Source organism: Heterodontus francisci, chromosome 13, assembly GCF_036365525.1.
Source record: "Heterodontus francisci isolate sHetFra1 chromosome 13, sHetFra1.hap1, whole genome shotgun sequence".
Taxonomy (NCBI): domain Eukaryota; kingdom Metazoa; phylum Chordata; class Chondrichthyes; order Heterodontiformes; family Heterodontidae; genus Heterodontus; species Heterodontus francisci.
Genome location: NC_090383.1, coordinates 50402984 through 50430322, shown reverse-complemented (window position 1 = coordinate 50430322; position 27339 = coordinate 50402984). Strand labels below are relative to the sequence as shown.

Genomic DNA, 27339 nt, shown 5'->3' with positions numbered 1-27339 from the left:
TCTAGTATTCTGAAGATTTTGAGCTCAAAAAGCACCATGTTGTAAAATTGAATTCGATAATAAATCTGGTAATTATTGGCTACTATCAGGAAAAAGTAACTGTGAAATCTGTTGGATTGTTGTAAAAACCCATTTAGTTCACAAATGTCATTCAGGGGAAGGGAAACTATCCTCTCCACATTCGACTGTAGTCCATGCTACATGGTTGATTTTTAATGCCCTGTGAAGTGGCCTAGTAAGCCACTGATAGGTTTTTGAGGCAAATAATGTGGCCTTGCTAGCGCCATACAAATCCATGGTTCTCTTATCCAAAAAGCCATCATAGGGCTCCATAAAAAAGATACTTAATATTTATGTATAGATATTTGAACTTAGCTTAAAGACACTGACTTACTACTGGTTCATTTCCAGCAAATTGTGGTAAAGGGCATTCTGGGATGTCTCCCCATTCTTCATAATGATCTTTGCAGTATGTAACATTGTGGTCTTGAAGACTCTGAGGAGTTTGTCCTCGAACAATACGCCTGGAACACAGGATCACTTAATCAACTGTTTGCTGCCTATATTTTATGAAGGACTTTGGAATTCAAAAAATAATACAATTTTTAAAAAAGCTGTTAATGTTTCTATAATTTTCAAAAATGCTTCTGATATATAGATCTGTTGCATTATTTCTCCCACTGATAACTTCATAATTTTTCTTTAACCCTCTTTGTCATTATTGATTTTCATTTAAAATATATTCAGTATCAGATTTTATTTAACATAGCTTAATTATCAGGTGAAACAAATTATTTTTGCAAAGAAAACATATTGACTACAATCTTGCTAATCAGCAATAAAAAGGAAGTGCAATTCCTGCTGGCTGATGATGGAGCAGCCAAAAAAATGTCCATAGTATAGTTCAATTTCTTATGATAACTTTGCTTTCCCGTCCCCCCTCCCAAAACAAGTGAACTCGTTGAAAACAATTAGGTTATATTTTAATCACTCATAGTAAATAGAGAACTCATCTCAGTAGGTTAATGCTGTTTTATTTATTTAGAGATACAGCACTGAAACAGGCCCTTTGGCCCACTGAGTCTGTGCTGACCAAAAACCACCCATTTATACTAAGCTTACATTAACCCCATATTCTCTACCACATCCCCACCATTCTCCTACCACCTACCTACACTAGGGGCAATTCACAACAGCCAATTTACCTCTCAACCTGCAAGTCTTTGGCTGTGGGAAGAAACCGGAGCACCCGGCGGAAACCCACACAGACACAGGGAGAACTTGCAAACTCTGCACAGGCAGTACCCAGAACTGAACTTGGGTTGCGGGAGCGGTGAGACTGCAGTGCTAACCACTGCGCCACTGTGCCGCCCAAAATTTTGATATCACTTATAACAGAAAACCCTTCATACCAAGATTGTTTCCATGTATAGATTGTTTAATTGGGAAAAAATCTTTAACTAGAATCAGGTAAGCCAAAATAATGTCAATTAAAAACCAACTAACATGATTAAAGGTCACTTTCGTGCCCAATAGTATGAACTTCAGCGACTTTTATGTACCAAGATACACTGGTGCTACCTGTTTGAAATTCCAGTGAGTAATCACAGAATCAAAGAATGATACAGCACAGAAAGAGGCCATTCAGCCCATTCCACCTGTGCCAGCTCTTTGAAATAGCCATCCGATTAATCCTACTTCCCTTCTCTTTCCCCTTAGCCTTAAACCCAACCTTCCTCGAATCCTCTCACTTCGCCCACTCCCAGGAGGCACGTTGTTCATTTCAATGAGGCTGCCTGCCTCAGATTTTATCTCTCCCCGGTTTAACCCTGGCCGGTCGTGTTTCCTGGATCCCAGGTATCTCAGCAGCTAAAAGGGAGGTGAGGACTGCTGCGTGGAAGAATTAACTGACTTTTCAGCCAGTAGGAGCAGGACTACTTCCTCCAAGCCACCCAAACTAACTTGCTTCCCTCCCTGCACACCCTGCTCCACTGCAATCGGATACCCCATAGGTTATCACCTCCCCCCTCCTCAGGATCGCCAACTGCCCTTGTTCTCTTTCCCCCACCATCTTTGCCCCCGCCCCCCACGATCTGTCTTCAATCCCCTATGATCACCCTCCAAACCTACATGCCATGCAGTATCCATGCCTTGGGGTCTGCTCCTGGCCTGCAGCTTCTTGTGCTGAGTTTCCAGCCCGACAAGGAACCAAGCCTGTCAATCAGGTTGGCTTCTGGGCAGGGATCCTGTTGAATAAAAAAATACACACACTGTGGAGAGTCTGCCCAGAACTCTCCCCTCCACTGAGATAGAAATACTGCCCAGTAAAGATCAGGGCTATACTCCTACTGGGGTCTAACCAGTGATTTATAAATCATATCACATTACTTCCTTGCTTTTGTACATTATGCCTCTATTATAAACCAAGTATCCCTTATGCATTGTTAACAGCCTTCTCAACTTGTCCTGCACCTTCAAAGATTTGAGTGCGTACACTGCCAGGTCTCTCTGTTCCTGCGCCTCCTTTAAAACTGTACCGTTTCATTTATTTTGCAATTCCTCACTCTTCCTATCAAAATGTATCACTTCACACTTCTTTGTATTAAATTTTGTTTGCCATGTGTCTGCCCATTTCACCATTCTGTCTCAGTCCTCCTGAAATCTGTTGTTATCTTCTTCACTGTTACTACATTTTTGAATATTTTGTCATCTGCAAGCTTTGAAATTATGCCCTGTAAAATAAAGTCCAGGTCATTAATATGTCAGAATGAGCAGTGGTTCTAATACTGATCCCTGGAATCTCTACTGTACACTTCCCTCCAGTCTGAAAAACAACTGTTTGCTATTACTCTCTGCTCTCTGTCCCTTAGTCAATTTTGTCTCCATGTTGCCACTGCCCCTTTAATCCTATGGGCTTCAATTTTTCTAACAAGTCTATTGTGTGCAATTTATCAAAAGCCTTTTGAAAGTCCAGAAAGACAACATCAACTGCACTATCTTCATCACCCTCTCTGTTACTTTATGAAAGACCTCAATCAAGTTAGTCAAATATGATTTCATTTGAAGGGCAAGAGCAACAACAAACCTTTGAGGAAGAAGCACTGTCGTCTGACCTGACACTCGGGACCATCAGCTCAGATACCTGCATAGTGCATATTTTGGAGAGACCAGTATAGAGTTGGAATCTGCATGTGGTGAGACACCTGGAATGAGTGGGATGCAGCCAGGCCAAGGGAAATAAGTGAGTTTGTGAGTGAAGTCTTCAGACAGCAAGGTCATCAGTTCTGCTGCAGGGGTCTCAGATGAGGGCCTCATTGGAGCAGACTATAGGAAAACACTGATGAGCGTGCACACCGAGATGTTTAGTGCATTGGCAGGCCTGCCAGATAACCTCCAGTCACTGGCTAGGAGCATGGAGAAGTCCAGCTTCACCATGGCACAGAGAATCGCACAGAGCTTGGAGCCCATCCTTTCCACTGTAGAAGTGGTGGGCACCTCCATGGCAGCACTGCCAGACCGACCCTTAATGCAGTGTCTGCTGGCCACTGTCTCAGCTTCCACTTCTTCGCCAGAGTGAGATGTAATCAAAGTGTGAAGGTAGGAATTTGGTTCATGTGGGAATTTGGTGCAGAGGGGGAAAGAGGAATTGACGTGTGATGTTCCAGCATAGAATTTTAGTGATTGGTTGGTGAACATTTTCTCTTTTTCTCTTATCTAAACTAAAGAATTTTAACTGGGGTAGTATAACATTAATTGGAATAGTAACCATAAGAATCTTTTGAAACTTGGGTGATATATTTGTCAGGTCTTATTAGTTGTAGTAAGGTTTACCAGCAGTAGTAAAGCTTACTAGAAGTGGAGCTTAATAGTATGAATTAATTAAGAAAAATAAATTAACACATTATAAAGATGGCAGGGCAGTTGATGTGTTGTAGCTGCAGTATGTGGGAGCTGGTAGATGCCAGTGTGATCCACTGCAACCACATCTGCAGTAAGTGTCTGTTGCTAGAGGAGCTTCAGCTCAGAGTCAATGAGCTGGAGACACTGCAATGCATTGGTCGGGGTGGGGGAGGTGCAAAATTACCTGGACATTCTGTTCCAGAAGGCAGTCACACCCGATAGGATAGGGTCTTCTGATTTGATCAGTGGTCAGGGACACGAGGGTGTGAGAGGCAGGTAAGGGGATCGAAAAGGCAGAAGTGGTGGAGCCTCAGCCCTTGCAATTGTCCAACAGGTTTGAGGTTCTTTCTACTTGTAAGGATGAGAGCGAGGGCTGCAGGGTGGTTGAGAAAACTGACCATGGCACCACGGTACAGCAGACATGGGTGGAGTAAATAGGAATGTAGTGGTAGTAGGAGACAGTGTAGTCGGGGGATAGACACAGTTCTCTGCGGCCTAGAGCGAGAGTCCAGAAAGCTGTGTTGCCTGCCCGGTGCCAGGGTTTGGGACATCCACTCTGGGCTGGAGAGGAACATACAGTGGGAGGGGGAGGATCCAGTAGTTGTGGTCCACGTGGGTACCAACAACATAGATAGGACTAGGAAAGAGGTTCTGCATAGAGAGTATGAACAGCTAGGAGCTAATTTGAAAAGCAGAACCTCAAAGATAATAACCTCTGGATTATTACCTGAGTCACAAGCAAATTGGAGTAGGATAAATAAGATTAGAGAGCTAAATGCGTGACTCAAAGATTGGTGTAGAAGAAATGGGTTTCAATTCATGGGGCACTAGCACTAGTACTGGGGAAATTGGGAGCTGTACCGGTGGAATGGTCTTTACCTGAACCGTGTTGGGACGAGTGTTCTGGCGAGTCGTATAACTAGGATGGTAGAGACGGCCATGCTGCAGCCACTGGGGTAGCAGCACTCGGCCAGGCAAGGGCGCCCACAAGACAGACACTAAGGGGATGCACCAGTGTAATTGGCTCTGGGTATTTTGTGTGACTGATGTGTTGCTGCAAAAAGTTGTTGAGGGAAGGTTTTTGCTGTTGGTCTTTATTGAATGACATTGGCCAAGGGAACTCTGTGATGGGGAGTCTGAAATGAATGAACTATTGATGAATGGTGGGTCCATGCTGTGGGTGGGGAAGCTCACTTTAACTGAAGCAAAGCCTCACAATGCGGTCCCTCTTGCTCTATTCAGTTATACGTGATGGATGTGGTCTCCTCCCCGCCTCCTCCTCCTTCTCCCTCCAACATGGCCTTTGGATCTCAGGAGTTAGTGGCTGGCCCCTCAGAATTGCGAGGTTGTGGCGGATACAGCACACTGGCACAAACACGGAGACTCAGACATGAACTGCAGAGATCCCCCTAATGATCTAAGGAACAAAACCCTTGCCTGAGGCAGCTGATGGCTTGCTCAACGGTGTTGTGGGTGGTTCCATGGCTTTCATTGAAGGCCTTTTAACCTCGAATGATGGGATGGTGGAAGGGGGTCTTGAGCCGTGTGTGTAGGGGTTAGCTGTTATTGCTGAGCAGCTACCTGTGTTACATCTTGGAGGCCTGAAGACGGTCAGTATTGCAGCCTCGCGCAAGATAAAATTAAGAATTGCTGCCTGGTCAGCCACTGTAGCTTCATGAGGAAGGGCAAGAGCAATAATAGACCTCTGAGGAAGAAGAATTGTCACCTGACCTGACACTTGCAGCCACTAGCTCAGATACTGGCACATCGCACACCTTAGAGGCTAGTATAGAATCAAGATCTGCACGTGGTGAGACACCAAGCGCACGTGAGCTGCAGCCAGGCCAGGGGGAGAGGTCAGCTCTTGTGCAAACACCCTATTGGGTGCTGCCAGGATAATGGGCATTCACCAAGATAAATTTCTTGGTGTAGCTGCAAACCAACTGCATATTGACAGTGGTAGCCCTTGTGGCTGTGGTATCATTCCCCATAAATGTGGGGTGGGGTCCACACGCGTACAGTCAATGGTGCCCTGCACCATTGAGAAGCCCACTATCCTGGCAAATCCACATGAACATTCATCCTGGTGTTCTGCCCTCAGGGAGAAGAGGATGAAGTCTCCCGTCCTTCTGTACAGTGCTTCTGTGACATCCCTGATATTTGTTTGCACAGCAAACTGAGATACATTGTTGATGTTACCTGTTCCTGCCCGGAAGGATCATGTAGCATAGAATGTAAGGACGACAATGACCTTCATAGTTACTGGAGGGCTGTCCTCACCCTGGTTTGAGGCACTAGGTTGTCATGGAGGAGATGAAGCGTATTTTCCTCAGGCACTGCTCATGGCTCATCCAATGTAGGACTGATGCTCCCAGAAGATCTGTTGTGGGCAATGTTCCTTCTAAGCTGCAAGAGTGCGTGACTGCACAGCAATCTGGAGAGTACCGCTCAGGGAACAAACAGGCTGCGCACAAGCAATGTTCCCTTTCAGATACGTGCATGCACGCCCAGGTAGCAGTCCTAAAGAAACCACACAGTGCAACAAATAGGCCGTGCACAGCAAAGAGAAATTAGAGGAAACATTGTGGGTAGGACCTTCTATGGAGAGCTCCCTTCTCCTTCCTCCTCACAGAACATTCCGTTTCTGCCTCCTCCTCTGCATTTGTTGTAAGTGGCACTGTAACTACTGCCTCCATACTGATGCCTTACTTTCTGCCTTCCTGGGGGCGAGAAAAAACCTCCAAATTGCTCCAGCAACTTGCCAAAGTGCTTCCACAAATTTTGCCTCAGCACAAGTAAGACAAAAGCACCTCAGGTGGAACTTTTTGATTGGCCTTTTAAAAGCCCCAGAACAGGGCCCATTTTGCTTCATAACACTTATTGTCTCAGCAGTGAATAACGGAGATGTTGCCTGCACATGCATTGACCAAATTTGGTATCCCAGCGTTGCACCAGCCTGTTTCAGCCTGTTCACATCAATGATATCCTAATCTTGCATCTTCAATGTCTTTGGGAGCATGCCGAGGATGCACCTGCAAGGGCCACTTCACTTCACTAACGCTGTGCAGGCAACGGCCAGTGCTGCTTTGCATGCAAGAAAACCTGAGGTAGGTTTTCGTAGCGCTGCCAAATGAATTTCACACCCATAACAACTAGAGCAATTCTTCGCTACTGTCCTTTGTAGCCACAATCTGGTCCCACTTCCGAATGGTGCCAAGCCTTTATCTCCACCTGTTGAATTAGGAATCTATTTATGTTTTACATTTTTTTAAACTAAGTCTGCATTCAGTGCACTAGATGCTGAGCTTTTCTCCAAATTAACCACGCCAAAGGAGAAGATCACCTTTGTGTGCTACTAATAGCAAAATCATAATTATGTTTTAAGGAATGTATTTGGAATTTAGTAAAAGTACTGAACAGATTAAATCTTCTTAATTTACATTCAGAATGAGGTTTTGTTAATGGATCAAGGGATATGGGGAAAAAGTGGGAATAAGGTACTAAATTAAACAATCAGCCATGATCTTTTTTAAATGGTGGAGCTGGTCCGAAGGGCCGAATGGCCTACTCGTGCTCCTGTTTTCTATATTTCTATGTTTCCTATGTTACGCTCAGACTTCTGATTGGTTGCACACAAAGAACTTTCACATATTTCCCCTTCTTTGCCCTACCTATTCTTCGTAACAAAAAAAAATTGGATCAGTTTTTCACCATGTTCTCTTATTTCTTATAATATCTCTTAGGTACTCTATATGTCAGAAATAAGGATTCAGAGCATAAATTCTGTTGTTAAAGATGAATTTATCAACATGAGATTCCAAGTACAATAAATATACTTTCAATTTTTTATAAATATAGACCTTTAATTTGAATTGCTTAATTGGCTAATTAGAATACTTAATGACTATATTATCCCTATTAATATGTATGTTATTTATTTATAAGTATGTTAACAATGCTGATGCCATCTGTTTTGCCTGTTACACAAGGTAAAAATTGATTGCCAGGAATGTTTTCATTCATCATTTCAATAATGCATTAATGTTATACTTTGACGAACAAAAAATATGCTTACCCCGAACCGTGAATGATGAGACCAATAAAGAAGATAATGAAGAGATGGTGAGTGAACCAAAACACCTCATAAAATGACTTCATAATAATCTGTGTAGAGGAAGTCACCATCAGAATGAAAGCCACAGTAATAATGATTCCAGACACTCCTGCTGTGCTACTAAACAGCTCTTTCATTGGGTTCTAAAAATACAGATAACATCACATTTATAGGGACAGAATCATCTGTTATAAATAAAGACAGAATCACCTGTTATAAATAAGGTCTTTTTATCTATTTCAGAATCAAATCATGGTGAACACTTCATGTGCAAATATATATTTTAAATCCCATAAATGTCATTTGCTGGATGCTAATATAGAAGTAAGACTCATGTTATAATATTACTGAACAGACTATTGATTCACCTCATAAATCTTACAGTTTACTTCAGACTTAATTAAAAAAAAAGAAACAGGTAACAAGTAAGACAATGCCCTACATTTTAATTAAGGATCAGATTTCATCATTAATGCTACTTCAATTATGGAATATGTTAAACTTTGTGCCACTTTGATTTCAATTTCCATTAAACATATGCAATTTTCTCACAGAGCAAATGATTCCCAGTGTCCTTGCCACTCACAATAATAGGAACTTTGCATCTGGATGAACTCTTGACATTAGGAAGTATTGAAAAATTAAGATTGATAGCAGCAGCTAAAAGCAGGAGTTTTGTAGTGTCCTTTTGTTTTACTTTGCTGAAGCAAAACATTGATGATTTAAAAAGACATATTATTGCAATAGTTCGAAAGACATTCAATACCCTAAATTGAAGAAGGTAACAATTCCATTCATTAAAATAAAAGCAAAATACTGCGGATGCTGGAAATCTGAAATAAAAACAAGAAATGCTGGAATCACTCAGCAGGTCTGGCAGCATCTGTGGAAAGAGATGCTGCCAGACCTGCTGAGTGATTCCAGCATTTCTTGTTTTTAATTCCATTCATTAACTCATTCATTTCTCAGTTTAATCAATGGAGAATCCAATGTTTGTTAAGAAAACCAAACACTATCAAAACGAGCTAAAACTAATAATACAAAACAGAAAATCATAACATTAATATGTCATTTAAAACATTTGGAAGATTAGATTTAACAAATGTGTGGATTTAAATGTTGCACAGAAAATTTCAATTGAACAATCTACAGCTTTTTAATAATATGTAATACCCAGAACTCTAAAGGGAAATTTCATTAATCTGTCAGGAACTTTAGTTAGTTTAAAGTTGCAGCAATTTGTAATTCCCCTTCTCTGTTACAGTTGGATTCAGAATCAACATACCGTATCATATGTTCTGATGGGATTCAGGTAGCTTTCACTCGAGTTCTTCCCAATGCTGGAAAGTCTGGTCAGTAAGTCTTTGGCAGCAGGTGAATAACTTGCATGGTATCGCTCAATATTGAACAGATGTGCAATTACATGAATAACTAGATGTTAATAAACAAATATTTTATTTTCTACATTTTTGATAATCTTCATGAATAAATTGAACATTTATATTGGTTTGAAAACGGAGTATCAGTATATGGCACTCCAGACATCACTCTTCAAAGTGTCACACTTTGTTGCAGATGCAAAATAATCTATAAAAGAAAGCCCAGCAACTTAAAGCCAAATTTCTCATACCTTAAACCTGCAATTTACGAGCATTTTCCAATCTGCAGATTTCCATGAAAGAAGAACTATGAGACTCCGATTATGATTTTTTATTTATTTAGAGATACAGCACTGAAACAGGCCCTTCGGCCCACCAAGTCTGTGCCGACCATCAACCACCCATTTATACTAATCCTACATTAATCTCATATTCCTACCACTTCCCCACCACCTACCTATACTAGAGGCAATTTATAATGGCCAACTTACCGATCAATCTGCAAGTCTTTGGCTGTGGGAGGAAACCGGAGCACCCGGCAAAAACCCACACAGACACATGGAGAACTTGCAAACTCCGCACAGACAGTACCCAGAATTAAATCCGGGTCTCTGGAGCTGTGAGTCTGCGGTGCTAACCACTGCGCCACTGTGCCGCCCTGAACAACGACAACTACACTTTGTAATCTTAAAGAGTCACAGCTCCATTTTAGTATCAGAATAATACATTTTACATTATTTGTGATAACACTTATCTTATACAATAGCATGTCCTCCAATTTAGCATAATACACAAGTGATGTACTAGTATATGTTTCTTTTATGTTTGTTTTTACTTAGACATTCGATCTTTGCTGTATATTAGATAAAAGTTGGCAAAAGACATATGGTATGGTGTGATTGCTATACTTCCCTACAGTAATTTTACAATACCATTTCATAATAGTTATACTTTAACTTTGAAACATTTTCACTATAATCATGAGAGCCCTGATATTATTCTTTATCAAATCTCCAAACTATGAGAAGGTATAACTGGGTTAATATTAAAACTGCAAGAACTATTATCAGTTAACGTGGCAGCAACGGGGGAGCTTAGTTTACACTAAACCAGCAAAGTTCTCCGATGACTCAATGATTAAACCTACCACCCAGTGTGGACTGAGCCAGACAGACCATAAAGGTCCTGGTTTCATTTCTAGTCTGTATTAGAGTTATTTCAAATTGGATGGCTTTAGGGTTTGTTTAGTTTAGTTTAGAGATACAGCACTGAAACAGGCCCTTCAGCCCACCGAGTCTGTGCCGACCATCAACCACCCATTTATACTAATCCGACACTAATTCCATATTCCTACCACATCCCCACCTGTCCCTATATTTCCCGACCACCTACCTATACTAGGGGCAATTGCTAATGGCCAATTTACCTATCAACCTGCAAGTCTTTGGCATGTGGGAGGAAACCGGAGCACCCGGAGAAAACCCACACAGACACAGGGAGAACTTGCAAACTCCACACGGGCAGTACCCAGAATTGAACCCGGGTCGCTGGAGTTGTGAGGCTGCGGTGCTAACCACTGCACCACTGTGCATTTGGCTTTATTGCATTTGGGCAAGGGAAGGGAAAAATCACTGAAGGATCCTCACTCTTGATTGTTATCCTTGCGACTCTTACAGGAAAGAATACATGCATAGAGATCTGGTGATGTCTAAAATGGCTTGGTTGTGATGTCTACCCATAAAAAAATATTCTGTCCAATGCTCACTGTTTAGATTCACACACAAAGGATAGCTACTTAGGAACATAGGAACTTAGGAGCAAGAGTAGGCCATTCAGCCCATCAAACCTGCTCCGCCATTCAGTACAATCATGGCTGATCGTCCAATTTAATGCCTTTTTCCACACTATCCCCATATCCCTTTATGTCATTGGTATTTAGTAATCTGTTAATTTCTGCTTTAAACATACTCAATGACTGAGCTTCTACAGCCCTCTGAGGAAGAGAATTCCAAAGATTCACAACCCTCTTAGTAAAGAAATTTCTCCTCATCTCAGCCCTAAGTGACTTTCCTTTATTTTGAAATTGTGCCCCCTAGTTCTAGACTCCCCAACCAGGGGAAACATCTTATCTGCATCTACCCTGTCTATCCCTTTAGGTATTTTGTAGGTTTTAATGAGATCACCTCTCATTCTTCGAAACTCTAGAGGATACAGGCCCAGTTTCCCCAATCTCTCTTAATAGGACAATCCCACCATCCCAGGAACAAGTCTGGTGAACCTTTATTGCACTCCCTCTATGGCAATAATGTTCTTCCTAAGTTAAGGGGATCAAAACTGCACACATTACTCCAGGTGCGGTCTAACCAAGGTTCAATACAATTGAAGCAAGACTTTGCTACTCCTGTACTCAAATCCTCTTGCGATGAAGGCTAATATGCCATTAGCCTTCAGTGACTTATTGGCAAAGACATCCAGGTCCCTTTGCACATCTACACTTTCTAATCTCTTACCATTTAAGAAATACTCTGCACATCTATTCCTCCTGTCAAAGTGGATAACCTCACATTTTTCCACATTATATCCATCTGCCATGTTCTTGCCCACTCACTAAGTCTGGCAAAATTCCCTTGAAGCCGCTTTGCATCTTCCTCACAACACACATTCCCACCTAGCTCTGTGTCATCCGCGAATTTGGAAATATTACATTTAGTCCCAACATTAAATCATTGATATCTATTGTGAACAGCTGGAGCCCAAGTACTGATCCTTGTGGTACCCTATTAGTCACAGCCTGCCAATGCAAGAATGACCCGTTTATTCCTACTCTCTGTTTTCTGCCTGTTAACCAATCCGCAATCCATGCCAGTATATTACCTCCTATCCCATGTACTTTAATTTTGCTAACCAACCTCCTGTAGAAGTCTTTATCAAAAGCCTTCTGAAAATCCAAGATACTATATTCACCAACTCCCCTTTATCAATTCTGTTAGTAACATCCTCAAAAAACTCCAACAGATTCATCAAACTTGATTTCCCATTCATAAATCCATGTTGACTATGCCCAATCAGATTATTATTCTCCAAGTGTCCATTTATCACATCCTTTAGAATAGATTCCAGCATTTTCCCTACTACTGATGTAAGGCTAATAGGTCTGTAGTTCCTTGTTTTCTCTCTCCCTCTCTTCTTAAATAGTGGGGTGACATTTGCTACCTTCTAATCTGCAGGAACTGATCCAGAATCTATAGTTTTGCAAGATGATCACCAGTGCATCCAATATCTCCAGAGCTACCTCTTTCTACACACTGGGATGTAGAATATCAGGTCCCATAGACTTAACAACCTTCAGCCCCATTAATTTCTCCAATACAACTTTATTGCTAATACTAATTTCCTTCGATTCCTCATTCTCTCTAGTCCCTTGGATCTCTAATTCTGGGAGATTTCTTGTATCTTCATCAGTGAAGATAGACACAAAGTAATCATTGAGCTTCTCTGCCATTTTTCTACTCCCCCATTATAAATTCTTCTGACTCTGCCTGTAATGGACCCACATTTATCTTAGCCAAATGTTTCCTTTTTACATACCTATAGAAGCTTTTACAGTCTGTTTTTATATTTTTTGTCAGCTTACATTCATATTCTATTCTCCCTTTCTTTATCAGTTTCTTGGTCCTCCTTTGCTGTATTCTAAAATTCTCCCAATCCTCAGGCTTACCATTTCTGGCAACTTTATTGGCCTTTTCCTTTAATCTTATACAATTCTTAACTTCCTTTGTTAGCCATGGTTGACTGACTTTTCTTTTTGGGTTTTTGTGCCTTGAAGCAATGAATAGTTGCTGTAAACTATGGAACAATTCTTTAAAGACTATCCATTGCCTATGTACTGTCATACCTTTTCATGTATTTTCCCAGTCCACCTCAGCCAATTTGCCCCTCATACCTTCATAATTTCCTTTGTTCAAAGTTAACATCCTGGCTTCAGATTGAACTACCTCACTTTCAAACATAATGTAAAATTCTGTCATATTATGGTCACTGATCTTTAAAGGTTCTTTTACAATAAGATTATTAATTAGCCCTTTCTTATTACATAAAACTAGATCTAAAATAGCCTGTTATCTTGTTGGTTCCCCAACATACTGCTCTGGAAAACCATCCCTAACACACTCTAGAAACCCATCTTCCACAGCATTAATGCTCACGAGGTTGGGGCAGAACAGTGGTGCAGTGGTTAGCACCACAGCCTCACAGCTCCAGCGACCTGGGTTTGGTTCTGGGTACTGCCTGTGCAGAGTTTGCAAGTCCTCCCTGTGACTGCATGGGTTTCTGCTGGGTGGTTTGGTTTCTCCCCACAGCCAAAGACTTGCAGGTTGATAGGTAAATTGGCCATTGTAAATTGCCCCTTGTGTAGGTAGGTGGTAGGAAAATTGAGGGAAGGTGGGGATGAGGTAGGGAATATGGGGTTAATGTAGGATTAGTATAAAAATGGGTGGTTGTTGGTCGGCACAGACTCGGTGGGCCGAAGGGCCTGTTTCAGTGCTGTATCTCTCTATGACTCTATGAAGTTTACCCCGTCTATATGCAGATTTCAGACACCCATGATTACTGTATTCTGCATGCATGATTAATGCCATGCCCCACACTACTACTGGCCTATAAACAGCTCCTACCAATGTTTGCTGCCCCTTGCTATTTTTTAAATTTTTTTATTTTTTTAGAGATACAGCACTGAAACAGGCCCTTCAGCCCACCAAGTCTGTGCCGACCAACAACCACCCATTTTATACTAATCCTACATTAACCCCATATTCCCTACCACATCCCCACTATTCTTCTACCACCTACCTACACTAGGGGCAATTTACAATGGCCAATTTACCTATCAACCTGCAAGTCTTTGGCATGTGGGAGGAAACCGGAGCACCCGGCGGATCCACACGCGGTCACAGGAGAACTTGCAAACTCCGCACAGGCAGTACCCAGAACTGAATCCGGGTCGCTGCAGCTGTGAGGCTGCGGTGCTAACCACTGCGCCACTGTGCCGCCCATTAGCTATTTCTTAGCTCCACGCAAACAGATTTCACATTTTGTTCTTCTGGTCTGAGATCCTCCCTTAATAATGTACTGATCCCATCCCTTATTATCAGCGTAACACCACTTCCATTTCCTTTTTGCCTGTTCCTCCTAAATGTTGAATATCCTAGAATATTCAGTTCCCAGTCTTGGTCACCCTGTAGCCACGTTTCCGTAATGGCAATTAAATCATACCCATTTACCTCTATTTGTGCCTTTAAATCATCTACCTTATTACGAATGCTGCGTGCATTCAGGTAGAGTGCCCTTAACCTTGTCTTTTTGACTTTATTCTGCCCATGAGATGCCCTGAGACTTCATGGGGTCCGGAGTCGATGTTGAGGACTCCCAGGTCAACTCCCTCCCGACTGTATACCACTGTACCGCCACTTCTGCTGGGTCTGTCCTGCTGGTGGGACAGGACATATCTGGGGATAGTGATGGCAGTGTCTGGGACATTGTCTGTAAGGTATGATTCCGTGAGTATGACTATGTTAGGCTGTTGCTTGACTAGTCTGTGGGACAGCTCTCCAAACTTTGGCACAAGCCCCCAGATGTTAGTAAGGAGAACTTTGCAGGGTCGACAGGGCTGGGTTTGCCATTGTCGTTTCCGGTGCCTTGGTTGATGCCGGGTGGTCCGTCCAGTTTGATTCTTTTTATTGACTTTGTAGTGGTCAGATACAACTGAGTGGGTTGCTAGGCCATTTCAGAAGGCATGTAAGAGCCAGCCACATTGCTGTGGGTCTGGAGTCACATGTAGGTCAGACTAGGTAAGGAGAGCAGATTTTCTTCCCTAAAGGACATTAGTGAACCGGATGGGTTTTTACAACAATCGACAATGGTTTCATGGCCATCATTAGACTAGCTTTTTTTAATTCCAGATTTATTAATTGAATTTAAATTCCACCTTCTGCTGTGGTGGGATTTAAACCCATGTCCCCAGAGCAATACCCTGGGTCTCTGGGTTTCTAGTCCAGTGACAATACCACTACGCCACCGTCTACCCATAATTTGTGTAGAAAGAAGTGTAAAGACAAAGGAATCAATTCTGGAAAATCTTTATTACGTATATTTTTAATCATTAAAATTCAAACTTACCACGCTTACATATGAACTATTTGGAAATTAATCAGCAAATATCTCACCTGTGTGTAGGATTATCATGTAGGCGACCATCTGATGAAATTGGATATTTCTATCCAGTTGCCTCCTGATATTGCTTCGACAACACTGCGTTAAGAAAGTATGGAAACACACTTCAGAGATTATCTAATTAATTTAGTGGAATATATGTCTTAAATTTATTCGCCAAAGGGGAAGCTAATTGATTGTCAGCCAGCTTATGGTTGAAGTGAAATCATTAACCAAGTGATGAAAGTTCGATTTGTTCTTGAGGTTAGAGGTTTTTCGAATAGTCTAATTCCAGCAATCCTGTCTAAATAAGTGCATTGAACTTCTGCTTCTAGTGGACAGAGCTCCACAAAAACTGGGAATATTCAGAAAACTGGGAGAAGTTATGTCTGAAGCTTCACCATTGATATAATAAAAGCAAAATACTGCAGATACTGGAAATCTGAAATAAAAACAAGAAATGCTGGAACCACTCAACAGGTCTGGCAGCATCCGTGGAAAGAGAAGTAGAGTTAACGTTTCGGGTCAGTGACCCTTCTTCGGTTCCGAAGCATTTCTTGTTCACCATTGATATTCTGTTCTTACGTTTTAGGTTGGAGCAGAATCCTGAGGTGTGGTTGCAGTGATGCTTTTAACAAAAGCATGAAATTATGACTGTACATCTCAAGCCTGATAGTACAGGCCCCTTGCTGATGTTGTGGAGGATGGACTCTAACAAAGAGTGCACAATTTTGTTCTGGTTCACTGGAACAAGGTATGGGAGTCTCTTTTAGCTTGGCTTCACAGTGGAGACACAAGCCGGAATTCTGCAGAGGTGACAGACGTCCCGCTGCCAGGGCTGAAAGCAGGGGTGGGGTGTGGGGGGGAGGGCAGGAACCAGGGTCACATTTTGCTGGTGGTAACCAAGTAAGTGGCTGTCGCCGAGGCCGCTGTCCCTATAAGGACAACCATCTGCCTATCGGCAGAGCTGACAGCTCAGCAGTGCCACCAATAGTGGTGGCCATTGCTGGGAGTGCACCTGGACGTTGAGGGCGCATCAATAGCCGTGCATCCTCAAAGTCCAGTAAGTGGGGGCTGGGGGCAATGGGAAGGGGGAGGGGTCGCTGAGGACAGGTGGCACTGTTAACACAGGGCAGTCATTGCTACAGGGGCCCCATCCATGGGCCAAACAGTGCCCAAAAAGGAGGGTCCCACCCCAGGACCCACTGGAAGGACGCCAGAGTTTACCTAGTGGTCTCCCTGGGTGGTGGCAGGCCGTACCGATGCAGGCAAAATGCCCACAGAGGTGGGACGAAGCCCTTAATTGGCCACTTAAGTGGCTCAATTGGGCTCATGGCAGGCGGCCCATCTGCCACCTTTCCCGCCACTGACAAAATGGTGGCTGGAAGATGTCGGGCACATCATTCGATGCCTTCCTGTGCCATTTTACCAACCTTCCCACCTCCTAGCTTGTCCCCAAAAGGCTGGTCAAATTCGGCCCCCAGAATTTGCTGCCACTGATCAGTGAGCTGCCTGGCAAACCTCATTCATTATTATAATGAAGCCCAATCATGAAAATGGTTTGGGTCTGTTCCTCATGCCATTGGTGAGTCGTGTGATCACTCAGTCTGTTCCCATCTGGTGTGCACATAAAAAGAACATTTCTACACTTCTGGCCCTTTAGATGGTGCAATCATCAACAACAATTACATTGCTTCTTAGGTCACTGACAAAGATAAGAAACATTGTGGGGCCAAGCACACCTCCTTCATGGTCTACAGTAGAGAGTCTACAAAGAGTCTACAAAGTTAAATATCCTTTTTCTCAATATTTGTGTCAGAGGAACATATGAACAGCAGTAGACCATTCAGCCCTAGAGCCTTTTCCATCATTCAATTAGATCATGGCTGAGCTGTTCCTCAACTCCATCTACCCACCTTGGTTGCCGAACAAAAAATTATCAATCTCAGTTTTGAAATTTTAATTGACTTAGTCTCAACAGTTTTTTGGGAGAGTTCCACAATTCCACTATCCTTTTTGTGAAGAAGTGCTTCCTGACATCACCCCTGAATGGTCCAGCTATAATTGTAAATGTATCTTCCATGTTCTGGATTTCCCACCAGAAGAAACAGTTTCTCTCTATATTTCTTATCAAATGCATTAATCATCTCAAACACCTCAATTAGATCACTCCTTAATCTTCAATACACAATAAAAGCCTAATCTATGCAATCTGTCCTCATAATTTAAGCAGTGGCTGGTCAATTAATGGCAATGAGGCGCAGGGGCTGACCAATTACATGGTCGGTGGCGAGGGCGGAGGTGGAGTTGCTGGCATCAATTGACACCATGGCAGGTGTTGGTGCCATGTTTAAAGGGCTGCTAGCCCTGCATTCAATGTTGCTAAGTATGGTAGTGATAGGATTTCCAGAGTGCTGAAAGGCTGCAGAGTAGACCGTGTGTGGCCCCATGCTTTAGTGATACCTCCCTCCAGGTGCTGTTATAAGCTACCAGGGAATGACAGGAGATTCTCTTCCCTAGGGATGGGAGGAGGAGAGCTGGTTCCTGACCAAGCAAGCCTGGCTGCAGATTCTGGAGGAGGTCAGCAGCTGTGGAGTCACCCCAAGGACCTGAATTCTGTGCCGCAAGTGGCTCAATGATCTCATCTGGAAAGCAAAAATGAGTACCTCTTAAAGCTTTCAGCTCTTGGGCCTTGCATCTGGCAAAGTAGGAGAGTACGTTGTGTGGAGAGGGAGTGCCCATACACCTGGGCAAAAGGGTTAGGGCATACTGACAAAGTTGAGGCATTGGTAAATGGTGCTGAAAGGTGGCCTTTTGTCATTGGAGACCCTCATGAAGCTCCTGGAAAGGGACCGCATGCAGGAGGCATCTGTGTGTCTCCATCCCTAACCAATAGACAAGCACCAGCACATGTCTTGGGAAAGTTCTCGCTGGGAGACCAACGGCTTCTATCCCTGTCTGCAGGAGAAGATTGCACACAATGGCAGACAGCGGGCCAAGACAGGCACCGGGCTGCCAATTCTCCATGTCCTGAGCCCAATGGAAGAGGAAGACATGGAGCTGGCCAGACCGCAGGATGGAAGAAGTGTTGTGGATGGAGAGACAGGGGCACCTTCCCAAAACAGTGAATAAGGTTGTCATGGGGCACAAGGGTGCATCAGCCATCCAGTACCTACAAGGATCTCCAATGTAGGGGTGTGTGCTATGTCGGGTGGAGAGGCCATTGATACTTCAATGCCTCTGTTCTCTCAAGTAGGTCACATTAAGCCTAATTGAAGAGCCTCAGAGAATGTGGGAGAGCCTGCAACCACTGAGGGGGAGGAAGGAGTCTCAGAGGGTGCATCGTCACTTCATACCCCTGCAACCTTCACCAGTGCACATAATCTCACATCGGTGGGTGTGCGCTCGTGGTTAGATTCAGGCACACAACCTGGTGAGCACAGCAAACCTGTGCCCGAGCAGCTGATGGAGGCTGTGGCAGCCAAGGCCTCTGACAGTCGGAGGACTATGGGAGGACGGGCCTATGCTGAGCCACCGCCTCATGACGTCGGCAGTTTCATGGGAAATGCTGCAGCTACAGCAAGAGGTCAGGCAGCATCTGACAGAGATGCCAGAGGCTATGCGTACTCAAGCACAAATGATGGAGGAGTCCATCCAGGTCTTGAATGCTGCACTGTCTCTGACTGGTGCATGAGTGGTGTCCTCTATTGGCATTGGATTTTCACCAAGTCCCCTGGGGCGCAGCTCATCCTGCATCTTGGCATATAGGTCAGTGACATTCTCCCTGGAGAGCCATAGTCTTCATTGGCACTGCCTCTCAGGCTTATGGAGGTAGATTAGCCTCGATAGGTAGATCCTGTCTGGATGGTACCTCCTCCTGCATGGGGGAGTCACTTGTTCTTCCCCTCTGCACCCATCTCCACCGTCCGGAGGCCGCTGTTTACTCTCCTGTGACCTCACAGGTCATTGCCATGCTGCTGCAGGTGCCTGGCCTTCCCTCCTGCTCTGCTGCACCTCCTCTTCAATGGAGTTCCCGAAGCCTGGATGAATGAGGCTCATGAGAGGTCACCTCTCCCTAAGTACAAGTCATTCCCTGCCATCTGCCCCCCTCCTTCTCCCCATTTGTCACCTCTGACAAGATGGCACGACCATTACCCCCCCTTGGAATGCCACCCCCACAGTTCCGGAACCTTTGTCCCCCACTCCTCAGACAATGCCCGATGACCTCCTCTTGTAGCCAGCAATGAGCTCCCACCTCCATGTCACCTCCTTCAACCAGGTGAGGCCCTGAAGCCCTGTAAACCCCTTCCGTAAATCGCTGTCAAAAGGCCTGTTAAGTTGCCTGCCTGCCATATCGATGTCTGATCTTGACCCTCCATGTTTGCTGCCATGGACAAAATCAGGATGGGATGTCATGACGTTGGACTTCCTGTCTGACATCTCCCATCCTGACTTTATGTCCTCCCCCGCCTCCGTTCCTGTCCATAAGATCTGCAAAAAATTCAGCCCTGTAAATTTCACATTGCATTTGAGTTCCCTTGAGATAAAAGCCAACATTTCATTAGCTTTTTAAAATTATATTTGTACCTGTGCACTAGTTTTTAGTGATTTTTGGATTTGGATCCTTAAATCTCTCTGCTGCTCCACAGTTCCTAGGTTCTCATTATTTAGAAAATACTCTGATCTATTCTTCTAAGGTCCAAAGAAGATGACCTCACATTTCCCGATGTTGAACTCCATCTACCACAGTTTTGCCCTTTCACTTAATCTATCAATGTTCCTTTGCAACTTTCTGCTCCCATCTATTTACTGTGGCATCTAACTTGGTGTTCTGAGCAAACTTGAATATATGGCTATTCTTTCATATAAACCCTTTATAAATATAATGGAAAGCTGAGGCCCTAGTACAGATCCCTGGGGACACCACTAGCCACATCCTGCCAATTTGAGTTGTTACGACCAGGTGAGAAAGGTGTCTAGGGGTCTTTTACTGTCTTCACCTGGTCTTAATTTTAAACACACTGTGTTTTGAGCTCCCTCTTGGTGAATTCTTGTTCAGCGCTTTCCAATTATAAGGCAAAGAAATGAGCACACCAGGTTTTCTTTAGGTTTAAAGAAGAAAAGTGAAATTTATTAAGCTTAAACTTGAACTCTAATACAGTTAACGCCTATGGGTATACGGCGCGCCCATGCAAGCATGCACACGTGATACACACATGCGAATAGGGACAGAAAAGAGCAGAAGAAAAATTAAATGGAGAGGTTTGAGGCAGTCTCTGAAAGCAGGTTTCTTGTTACTGTTTCTGTGTTTCCAGCTTGCCATAGAGTCCTTGATTATAGACAGCTCTTACTTTTCACTGGGGCCCGGTATTCTTCTTAAACCTTGTTCACTGTAGGAGACTTTTCTCTCTTGGGGTTCATATGTCTTCAATGGTTTCTGAAGCTGGTGAGAACGAGATGAGAACAGACAGGAGAGAGGTCTTCTCAATACAGGAGCAAACAGCCTTCTGATTTCAAATTCCTTGTTGGAAGTTCAAATTCAAAAAGCTCCAACAGTCATGTGACTAAACTGGCCTGACCACGTCTGTTCGTGTATTAGGCCATCTTAGTAGCTAACCTAGAATGCTTCAGTGTCTGGTAATCAAAAGTCTAATGTGGATTAAATTGGAGCAGGGAATAGCTCCTTTGTCCTTTGAAGTACTTGTCTGCTGATATGCTAATATCTCTCTCCAGACAAAGTCTCCAATTGTTTTTTAAAGCAAGTTCTTTCTTCACCAACAATAGTTTAAAATAAATGTTCATGTGGCAAAATTAATTTTCCTCATTTTTGGCGGGTGGGGGCCTGCCTGACAGAGTGCATATCCATTATCCCTACTCTCTATCGCCTACCTTGTAACCAATTTACTACCCATGTCAATAGGTTGCCTCTAATTCCAAGGCCTCTTATTTTTATTTGTAATATCTTATGTGGAACCTTATTGAGTGCCTTCTGGAAGTCCATGTAAATAACATCCATAGACAGTTCCTTACCTACCACGTTAGCTACCTCCACAAAACACTCAACTAGGTTCGTTAGACATGACACATCCATTGCAAATCCATGCTGGCTCTCTCTGATCAGTTCATGTTTGTTCAAGTGCTCAGTCTCTCTGTCCCTAATAACAGATTCTAGTAGCTTTCCCATAACAAATGATAGACTAATAAGCCTATAATTTCCTAGTCTAACTATCTTACTCTTCTTAAATATTGGAGTGGCTTTGGCAATTTTCCAATCAAAGAGGATAATTCCTGAAGTGAGAGAGCCTTAGAAGATCATGAGTAGAGCATCTAAAATTTCCTCATTTACTTCATGTAATACGTTAGGGTGGAAACCATCAGTTCCTGCAGATATGTCTATCGTCTCATTATTTTCTCTATTACCATTTTTAAACTTATATTAAATTTAGTAAATGCCTTCCCTGCATTTAGGTTTACTTTTCTTCATATCTCTTATATTTTATCCTCATCCTCTATTGTGAAGACTGATACAAAGTAAGTATTTAGCAAGTCTGCCATTTTCTGATATTCAATTACTCATTGGCTCACATTACTCTTAACCAACCTCATTTTCTTAAAATACTTGGAAATAGCTTTCGTGTTGTCCTTGATATCACTCGCAAGGTTTTTGTGTTCCCTTTTGCAGCTCTCATTATTTGTTTTGCATCCCTTTGTTGTTCTTTATGTCTCTCCCAGTCCATGGGATCCCTACTGATCTTTGCAATCATATAAACCCTTACTTTTAGTTTTATACTATCTCTCACCTCTCTTGTAGATCAAGATTGTTTAATTACACAAGTTGAACTCTTGCCCTTTAGGGTGTGTACAGATCTTCCACCAAATACTTCTTTGAACACTTCTCACTGTTCATCTGTCGTTTTATCGATTAATAGTCCCACTTGGTCTACAAGGGGCACAGGAACATAGGATCAGGAGTAGGCCATTTAGCCCCTCAAGCCTGTTCTGCCATTCAATGATATAATGGCTGATCTAAATCTTAAATCCATATGCTCAGCTTTGCCCATATCTCGTAATATCTTTGGCTAACAAAAACCTATAAATCTCAGTTTTAAAATTAACAATTGATCTAGCATCAATTGCTGTTTGTGGAAGAAAGTTCCAAACTTCAGCCACCCTTTGTGTGTAGAAGTGTTTCCTAATCTCACTCCAAAAAGTTTTGGCTCTAATTTGTAGACTATGTTCTCTAGTCCTAGACTCCTCAACTAGCAGAAATAGTTTCTCTCTATCTATCCTATCTGTTCCCCTTAATATCTTGAAAACTTTGATCAAATCACTTCTTAACCTTCTAAATTCCAGGGAATACAACCCTAGTTTATTTACTCTATAAAAACCTTTCATGATTTGTGAACACCTCTAAAAAGCTCCTGGTCACCTTCTCTGCTTTAAGGAGAACAATCCCAGTTTCTAGTTTCTCCAAGTAATTGAAGCCCTTCATCCCTGATACCTTTCTCGTAAATCTCCTCTGCACCTTCTCTAAGGCCTTGACATCCGAAAGCATAATTCCCAGAATTGGCCACAACAGACCAGTCGGGGCCTAACCAGTGGTTTGTAAAAGTTTAGCATAATTTCCTTGCTTTTGTACTCTGTGCCTCTAAGTACAAAGCCAAGGATCAGCACTGTAGGTGTACCTATCCCACATGAACTGCAGCGGTTCAAGAAGGCAACTCACCACCACCTTCTCAAGGGCAATAGGGATGGGCAATAAATGCCCACATCCCATGAATGAATAAAAAAAAAGGATCCCATATGCCTTTTTAATAGCCTTCTCAACTCGTCCTGCCACCTTTAAAGATTTGTGTAAGTACATCCCCAGGTCTCTCTGTTCCTGCACAACAAATGTTGGCCTTGCCAGTGATGGCCACATCCCATGCAAGAATAAAAAATCTCTTTTAAGATTGTACTATTTATTTTAAATCACTGCTTTCATTCTTACTCCCAAAATGTATCATTTAACACTTTGCATATTAAATTGCATCTGTCATGTGTCTGCCCATTTCACCAGCCTGATGTGGGAGGCATGATTGGGAAATTTGCAGATGACACAAAAATTGGCCATGTGCTTGATAGTGAAGACGAAAGCTGTAGACTCCAGAATGATATCAATGGTTTGGTTGAGTGGGTGGAAAAGCAGCAAATGGAATTCAATCCGGAGAAGTGTGGGTGAGGACAAACAAAGCAAGGGAATACACAATAAACAGGAGGATATTGAGAGGGGTAGAATAAGTGAGAGACCTTGGAGTGCATGTCCACAGATCCCTGAAGGTGACAGGACGGGTAGATAAAGTGGTGAAGAAGGCATATGGAATGCTTTCCTTTATTGGCCGAGGTGTAGAATACAAAAACAGGGATGTCATGCTGGAACTGTATAATACGCTGGTTAGGCCACAGCTGGAGTATTGCATACAGTTCTGGTCACCACATTACAGGAAGGACATAATTGCTCTGGAGAGAGTACAAAGGAGATTTACAAGAATGTTGCCAGGGCTGGAAAATGGCAGCTATGAGTAAACATTGGATCGGCTAGGGTTGTTTTATTTAGAACAGAGGAGGCTGAGGGGTGACTTAATTGAGGTGTACAAAATTATGAGGGGTCTATATAGAGTAGACAGGAAGGACCTGTTTCCCCTAGCAGAGAGGTCAATTACTAGGGGGGATAGATTTAATGTGATTGGTAGAAGGATTAGAGGGGACATGAAGAAAGACTTTTTCACCCAGAGGGTGGTGGATGTCTGGAATTCACTGCCCAACTCAGTGGTGGAGGCAGAAACCCTCAATTCATTTAAAAAGGTACCTGGATCTGCACCTCAAGTGCTGTAAATGGCAAGGCTACGGACCAGGTGCTGGAATGTGGGATTAGAGTGGACAGCTAGTTTTTTTCAGCCAGTGCAGAGATGATGGGGTGAATGGCCTCTTTCTGTGCCGTAACTTTCCTATAGTTCTATGGTTCACTATTGTCAGCATTCTGTCTCGCATCCAATTTTGTAACCAAGAAACCACTGCCCCTTTAATCCCATGGAATTCAATTTTGTGAACATGCCTATTATATTGTACTCTATCAAGCACCTTTTGAAAGTCCATATATACAACGTCAGCTGCACTCCCCTCATCAATCCTCTGGACTTGGATAACTGGGTCTTTCTCCTCCCATTCTAGGTTACTCTTCAACCGCTTTGAGATATTCCTTATCCTGGCATCAGATAGGACACACACCCTTTGGGACGCTCGTTTGTGACTGCAGAGATTGCTATCTATCCACCTAATTATAGAATCCCCTCCAAATACCATGGGGCAGAATTTTATCGGATTTTGGGGACAGATGTGGGGGCAGAATTTTATGCGAACTTTGGGGACAGATGAGGGGGGAGGCATTAAATCGGGATGGGAGGTGTTGGATTGTCCCATCCCAATTTTCTGGATGGCGGCAAACATGGAGCGCGGAGAGCAGACATTGACGTGGTGGGCAGGCAATTAAAGTAGTTAAGAGGTGTTTGGGAATCGCGGGGCTTCAGAGTCTCGGCTGACTGAGGGAAGCAACATGGAGGCAGGAGTTCATTGTTGGTGGCAAAGGGAGAGGCAGCATCAAGTGCAAGGCAGGGTGGAGAAGGGAGGGCATCGGGCATCATCTGAGGAGTCGTGGAAAAGGCCCAGCACTGCAGGGGTGCCATACTGGGGGTCAACGGGCAAGTGCCACCTTGGAAGAGGTGACAAATTGGGGAAGGGGATGGGAGGGGAACTTTGACAGTGAAGACCTTGAACTAAGGGGGAGGCCAACTAACATGGACCTCATTCACCAGGTTTCGGGGACCCCGTTGAAAAGGAGGTGCAGCAGAATGGGTGGGAGATCCAAGCACCTGCAGCAGCACAGCAACAACATGTGAGCTCACAGGAGGGTTAGCATTGGCCTCCAAATGATGGAGATAGGTGCAGAGGGGAAAGCCAGCAACCTGCTCTGTGCAGAAGAAGCTACCTTCCAGTTAGTGTTGTGTGATTGCCTTTAAGAGTAATGTACCTTTACGATCTTAGTATGTTAATGAGCCAAGTACCAGGATACAGTTACAGAGTGACTCCGGCCTCGAGTCATGTGTTTCTGTTGCTCTGCCTTCAGCCTGCTAATATACTCTGTTGCTTTTCTCAAGATGACCACTTTTGAGACCTTGGTCATAGAGTCATAGAGTTATACAGCACAGAAACAGGCCCTTTGGCCCACCATGTCCACGCCGGCCATCAAGCCTATCTATTCTAATCCCATTTTCCAGCACTTGGCCCGTGGCCTTGTATAGAACATAGAAAATAGAACATTACAGCGCAGTACAGGCCCTTCGGCCCTCGATGTTGCGCCGACCTGTGAAACCATCTGACCTAAACTATTCCATTTTCATCCATATGTCTATCCAATGACCACGTAAATGCCCTTAAAGTTGGCGATTTTACTACTGTTGCAGGCAGGGCGTTCCACGCCCCTACTACTCTCTGAGTAAAGAAACTACCTCTGACATCTGTCCTATATCTATCACCCCTCAACTTAAAGCTATGTCCCCTTGTGTTTGCCATCACCATCCGAGGAAAAAGACTCTCACTATCCACCCTATCTAACCCTCTGATTATCATATATGTCTCTATTAAGTCACCTCTCCTCCTCCTTCTCTCTAACGAAAACAACCTCAAGTCCCTCAGCCTTTCCTCGTAAGACCTTCCCTCCATACCAGGCAACATCCTAGTAAATCTCCTCTATGGAGATTCAAGTTCTCATCTAAATATTTCTTAAATGGTGTGAGGGTTCCTGCCTCTACTACACCTTCAGGCAGTGTATTCCAGATTCCAACCACTCTCTGGGAGAAATTCTTTTTTCCTCAAATCCCCTCTAAACCTCCTGCCCCTTAACTTAAATCTATGCCCCCAGATTATTGACCCCTCCACTAAGTTTCTTCCTATCCACCCTTTCTATGCTCCTCATAATTTTGTATACCTCAGCCCCACTGAGTCCCCCCTCAGCCTACTCTGTTCTAAGAAAAACAACCCTAGCCTATCCAGTCTCTCTTCATAGCTGAAATGTTGCAGACCAGGCAACATCCTGGTTAATCTCCTCTGCACCCTCTCCAGTGCAATTACATCCTTCCTATAGTGTGGTGACCAGAACTATACACAGTACTCCAGCTGTGGCCTAACTAGCATTTTATACAGCTCTATCATAACCTCCCTGCTCTTATATTCTATGCCTCGGCTAATAAAGGCAAGTATCCCATATGCCTTCCTAACCACCTTATCTACTAGTGCTGTTGCCTTCAGTGATCTATGGATAAGTACACCAAGATTCCTCTGACCCTCTGTACTTCCTAGGGTCCTACCATCTATTGTATATTCCCTTGCCTTGTTAGTCCTGCCAAAATGCATCACTTCACACTTCTCAGGATTAAATTCCATTTGCCACTGCTCTGCCCTTTTACCAGCCCATCTGTATCTTCCTGTAATCTAAGGCTTTCCTCCTCACTATTTACGACATCACTAATTTTCGTGTCATCTACAAACTTACTTATCATACCTCCTATATTCATGTCTAAATCATTAATGTACACTACAAACAGCAAGGGTCCCAGCACTGATCCCTGCGGTACACCACTGGTCACAGGCTTCCAAAAACAACCCTCGTCCATCACCCTCTGCCTCCTGCCACGAAGTCAATTT

At 43.4% G+C, this 27339-nt stretch overlaps 1 protein-coding gene across 1 annotated transcript in view; it reads right to left on the bottom strand.

Moving 5' to 3' along the window:
* LOC137376786 (NADPH oxidase 3-like) overlaps positions 1-27339 on the bottom strand; it is a 113581-nt gene that overhangs the window by 71323 nt on the left and 14919 nt on the right. Inside the window, exons 4-7 of the mRNA XM_068045795.1 lie at positions 15615-15699; positions 9300-9445; positions 7976-8157; positions 395-524 (exon numbers count right to left, since the gene is read on the bottom strand). Of these exons, the coding sequence (XP_067901896.1) occupies positions 395-524; positions 7976-8157; positions 9300-9445; positions 15615-15699 (543 nt within the window). The remainder of the gene's footprint in view (positions 1-394; positions 525-7975; positions 8158-9299; positions 9446-15614; positions 15700-27339) is intronic.